The sequence below is a fragment of the Chlamydomonas reinhardtii genome, chromosome 14 (assembly GCF_000002595.2).
Source record: "Chlamydomonas reinhardtii strain CC-503 cw92 mt+ chromosome 14, whole genome shotgun sequence".
NCBI classification, from domain to species: domain Eukaryota; kingdom Viridiplantae; phylum Chlorophyta; class Chlorophyceae; order Chlamydomonadales; family Chlamydomonadaceae; genus Chlamydomonas; species Chlamydomonas reinhardtii.
In genome coordinates this window covers 2496951-2501950 of record NC_057017.1, presented here as the reverse complement: position 1 = coordinate 2501950, position 5000 = coordinate 2496951, and the positions used below count along the sequence as shown (strand labels likewise).

General features: G+C 65.5%; 2 protein-coding genes across 3 annotated transcripts in view; one reads left to right on the top strand and one right to left on the bottom strand.

Moving 5' to 3' along the window:
• The window catches only part of CHLRE_14g625200v5 (uncharacterized protein), a 3106-nt gene extending 906 nt beyond the window's left edge, over window positions 1-2200 (bottom strand). The window contains exons 1-3 of one of the 2 annotated variants that reach the window (XM_043070261.1): window positions 1887-2200; window positions 1706-1801; window positions 1-1491 (exon numbers count right to left, since the gene is read on the bottom strand). The exon at window positions 1-1491 is cut by the window's left edge and continues 906 nt beyond it. In XM_043070261.1, the coding sequence (XP_042916934.1) occupies window positions 480-1491; window positions 1706-1801; window positions 1887-1978 (1200 nt within the window). In that variant the 5' untranslated portion in view covers window positions 1979-2200 and the 3' untranslated portion in view covers window positions 1-479. The remainder of the gene's footprint in view (window positions 1492-1705; window positions 1802-1886) is intronic. The other variant, XM_001692766.2, reaches the window with a different exon arrangement.
• A 180-nt stretch (window positions 2201-2380) lies between these two features.
• Window positions 2381-5000, top strand: part of CHLRE_14g625150v5 (uncharacterized protein) — a 7181-nt gene continuing 4561 nt past the window's right edge. The window contains exon 1 of the mRNA XM_043070260.1: window positions 2381-4650. Coding sequence (XP_042916933.1) covers window positions 3114-4650 — 1537 coding nt within the window. The 5' untranslated portion in view covers window positions 2381-3113. The remainder of the gene's footprint in view (window positions 4651-5000) is intronic.

Below are 5000 nucleotides of genomic sequence, written 5' to 3'. Positions count from 1 at the left end.
ACTTGACCCCACCAGCACGCGCTTCAGTCCATGTACGTCCATGAAAGTCATACTCGGCAACTCCTGCGTGCTCGTCGTTGGCGCCATGGCGCCGTCACGAATCCCTGCTCATGCCTGCCGTGTGCTTGCGGCATCCGACATCCCGCTGTACGCCCAACGCACCGGCGCAATGGCCTATTTTACCCATCTCCACACGCGAGGGAAGACGGCGGACTGGGCCTTGTCGCCAGCGCCACTAGTCTGACAGCACAGCAGCCAGGCGCCTCATGCCCAGCGCCAAGCGAGCCATGTATGCCCCGTGTTCAACGCGGAACGAGTGCACTCGCAAACAGCACCAGGCCCGTCCACGGCTACCTGCATCCTCCTTGATCCCTACCATCTCAGTTGCTGGCCCCTGAGCATGTAAAAAGCCTACAGAGCCACTAATCTGGCACAACACTGGAACACAACTATCGCAGAATACACCATTGCATCAGTAACTATTGCCAGCTGAACTCGGCCTGGCACTTCTTGAACAGGTAGTCGCGGCCGTTGATGTGGAACACGCAGTCCCGCATCGCGACCTTCCAGCGGCTCTTCATCTTCTGCACCTTCTCAAACTGCCCGATCATAAGGTTCTCCACCACCTCCTCCTCGTCGCCCTCGTCGTGCTCATCCTCTGACAGCACCTCGTCACCCTCCGCCGCCGGCTCCTCGCCGCCGCCCGCCCCGTCCCCCCCGCCGTCCGCGCCCGCGCCGCTGCTGCTGGGCCCCGCGCCGGCGTCGCCGTCCTCGCCGTCATGCTGCGGAATCTGCCCGTGCGCGTAGTAGGCGCCTGGGTAGCCCGCGGCTGCGGCTGCGGCGGCCGCGGCCGCGGCTTGAGCGGCCGCGGCCGCCTGCTGCGGCTGCACCCCGCCCGGCGGCATGTGGTGCGCCTGCGGCGCCTGTCCCGGGGCCGGCGCGTAATGCCCCGCGTGCGGATGCGTGTGCATGTGCGCGTGCGGGTGGGGCTGCACGGCCTGGGGGTGGTGCGCCGCTTGCGCGTGTGCGTGCGCGTGCGGGTGTGGGTGGTGCGGCCCGGGCACCGCCTGCCGCCCTGGCTCCTGCTTCAGAGCGAACTGCGCGGCCGCGGCTGCAGGAGCCCCCGCCGCGCCGCCAATGACCTGCGCGAGTGCCGCGTGGTTTGCCTGCGCCACCTGCGCAGCATGGGCAGCACGTGCTGCCGCCGCCGGGTCCGGTTGCGACGCCTGCTGCTGCTGCTGTTGCTGTTGCTGCGCTTGCTGCTGCTGCGCCTGCTGCTGTGCCTGCTGCTGCAGCAATTGGGTATGGTGGTTTAGCTGCTGCGTGTAGACTGCGAAGAACTGTTGCGCCACGGCAAAAGCTGGATTGTTAAAACCTGCGTTGGGGGCGCCGGGCGCGAGGCCGCCCTCGGGCGCCCGCCGCTTCCCCAGCACACTGCCGCCTGCATCGTCGCCACCACCCGCCGCCTCCCCAGCCGCGCCGGTTCGGCGACTGCAGGCGTAATCAATGGCAAACATACAGTCAAGGCGCCAGGACCATTAACTTCAGGTCTCCAAGCATCAGGGGGAAGCCTTCTGGGAGCGCTACAAACGTCTCTCGGGAGTGCAACACGAAACTGCCCCTCCGAGACTGTCTGGCGCCCCCGACCGCGGCACGGGCCCTGGAAGCGCGGAGGCCACCGCGAGGCCCGCTCCCCGCGACTTACGCGGCATGGTGGTCATCGCCCCCATCGTTGTCGTGAATCAAGCCCTGCTGGCGCAGCTTCTCCTCCCACTTTGTCTTGAGCTCCATGAGGACCGACCTGAAGTGACACCAAGCCAGGCCAGATCAGCGGGCATGACGTGTGCAGAACATGTATACATGCACAAAACCACCAGTCCGCTCACTCGTCGATGCCAGCGGCCTGAAATTCGGCCGTCATGCTGCTCACGACGTCGTCGACCACCCATTTGTAAATGTTTGACGCGTCACCACGCATGATGCCTTCAAGCGAAGTGTTTGGAAAGACCGAGCAGGCCGTAAGGCCAAAGGGCTAAGCGCCCGAAAGACTTGGGGCTGTTTCCACTTGGTAATTAAGGCGGTAATTAGCTTAAATACTGGGCTAATTACCCGCAAGTATGGACACGCGTAATTAAGCCAGTATTTAAGCGCGCAATGCAGCCTCGATTGTGCGCATACATCCTTATTTCTACGCCCCCAGAAGTATTTAAGGATACACAGCGTGTAAGGATGCTTTGTGTCAATTTCTCGGTCGCGGATGCTAACTTTCTGGCCCCTGTACCCCGACAGGGGTTAAACGTCGACCTCGTATTTAAGCCGCGCCGCTTTTATGACGTTATTATTTTGTCATCTATGTCCCATAAATGCAATCGATGCGTTTAAAGAGGCTCGAAGGGCCGACCTGGGTGCGACCGACCCTGCGGACCCGACTTTGCGACCAATCCAGTTTCACGCATAAAGCCAAAATGCAATTGCAAAAAATAGTATTTGGGCACCCTACAAAGCCGAAGTCACTCGGTATTTAAGCAAACCTTAATTACCGCTCAGTGGAAACAGCCCCTTTGCGTTGGTGGACAGTCCGCTGTTCAGTGATAATGCGCTGTGATGATATAAATGATAGAACACACGGTGTGACAAAAGGCATATTGTTACCCCAACTTGTCCCTTGGGTTTTGGCCCAGGTCTGGGATCGCGGGCTTCGTCACCACCCGGCTCCGAATCGAGCCACGCCCCACCACATTTATGGAAAGAGCGTGTGCACCGAAATGAGGTATCTGCAATCAGCCCGGAGCGCTGTCGAGAGCTCTCTAGGGCCAACAAGTCCAGAACGAGTGTTGCGAATTGTGCTGGCGGGAGTCGCGAGCCTTCCGACACGGCCCACAGTCGCGCCTCGCTGTCACAACTGCACTCTAGCAGATGCCCTTGAACGTTTGGGCCCCCTCGCACGCCGCGCCGCGCTGACGTCGACGGTGCCGCAAGCCCCTGGTGGCAGCAGGCACAGCACTAGCACCATCTTCAGCACCGCCTGCGGGCTCGGTGCGTTCTCACGCCCAGGCGTGCCCCTCGCATCAACCTCGGCAAAGAGCCAGCCTTCAGCCCACCTAGCGGCTTCCATGCCCGCACCTCAGCTGCATGTCGGCCCCGCTGCCGGCCCCAGGGCAGCCGCCGTACTGCCGGCGGCGCCGTACGCTGCGGCGCCGTGCGCTGCAGCACCCGCCTTTGCGGCGGCGGCGACAGCCGCACGTGTCGACGCCGGCAGTGGCCGCGCGGGCCCAGGGCTCTGGCTGCGGGCGACGTCAGCTTTGGGCACCGTGCGTGGATCCTCACCTGTAACGCCGTGCGCGGCACTGGCGGCGCCTGGGGCGCGTGTGGGCGGCACGAGCTGGGGTGGCGGTAGTTGCGCGGCAGGGGTGGTTGAAGGCAGCCGTGGCGGCGGCAGCTTTGTCAGGCGGGCCCTCACGCTGCAAGCATGGGCGCCGGGAGCCATGTTGGTTGGGGGTAGCAGCATTGGCAGCAGCAGCGGCACTGGCAGCAGCAGCAGCGGCAATGGCAGCAGCAGTAGCAGCATGAGCGCAACAGGCTGTAGCTTCAGGAGCAGCCATGTGGGTGCTGCCTCGTCAGGTCGCCCAGTGGTGGTCGGGCGCCGGCATTTCGGGAGTGGCAGTAGAAACAACGGCAGTAGCGGCAGTAGCGACAACACTGACAGCGGCCTGAGCCCTCCTGCGGCCGGGGGCATGGAAAGCGGCGGCGGCAGTAGCACCGACGCCGGCAGCAGTAGCACCATTAGCACAACCAGCAGCAGTGCCGCTACAAGGGGCGGCGCCGGAGGCGCCGCCAGCGCCGCTGGCAGCAGTAGCCGCCCGCACCGGCAGCAGCACCACCGCCAGCCGGGGGAGGTGGTTGGTGCGCACGTACGGCGGCAGTTGGCGCCCGCCGCCGCCCTGGATCCGGTCGGCGCGCAGGACGACGAACAGCGCCGCCCGCCACGTGCGCACGGCGGCGGTACGGCGGCTGCCGGGCACGGCGCTGCTACAGCCGGGGAGGCCCTGAAGGCTGTAGCGGCTACTGCTGACGGCGCTGCGACCGGTGCGGCCGGGAGTGGGCCTGCAAGGAGCCCGGAGGAGCGGGCACGGGCGGCTTCGGCAGCGGAGGCCGAGGCGGCGGAGGCGGAGGCGGCACGGGCGGGGCTGGCGCCGCTGGATGCGGTGCGGCCCCCTGCGCCGCCGCCGCGGTCCGGCCCTGCCGCAGGCGGCTGCTGCGGTGGCATAGCTGCCGTAGTGGATGCAGCAGGGGAAGCAGCGGCGGCGGCGGCGGCGGCGGCGGCGGCGGCGGCGGAGTCGTACGCGCGCCGCTTTAGCGGCGGCGTCAGCGTCGCGCGCGGAGGCGGCGGCGGCGCCGCCGCCGGTGCCGCGATGGAGTCTGTTGCCGGCAGCGTCAGCATGGACGATGCCGGTGGCGGCGGCGGCGCCGCCTCGCCTGGCACGCATGGCGGCGGTTGGGATGTGCGGCTTTTGAATGGCCTGACGGCCAACCACGTGGCGGGTACGGCAGCTGTGGCGGCGGCGTTGCCGTGCGGTACGGCTGGGTACGGCAGTCGGGCGGAGGTGGTGGCGCGGCTGCCGGCGTCAATCATGCTGCTGCGGCACGCGGGTGAGGGACGGGCGGTGTGGGTGTGGGTGTGGGTGTATGGGTGTGGTTGTCGGTGTGGGGGGGCGTAGATACTGACTGGACCGAACCCAAGAAGTGGGGGCAGGGTGAGCGCAGAGGGGGTTTACATGCCCGAGCCCGACGAAAAGGGGGCAGAAGGGGCAGGGGACTGGGGGAGGTGACGTCGGGGTTGCACTAAGCCGGAGTCAATACGCATAGCAGGAGGTCAGGAAAGGTGTGAAGGTGCTGAACACGTGCTGTTTCCCTACGCTTGCCGCCCGCATGCATGGACCTTGAGTACTACCCTCTTACCGCCCATGCCTATGGTTTCTTCTTCCAAATGGTGGAAGAAT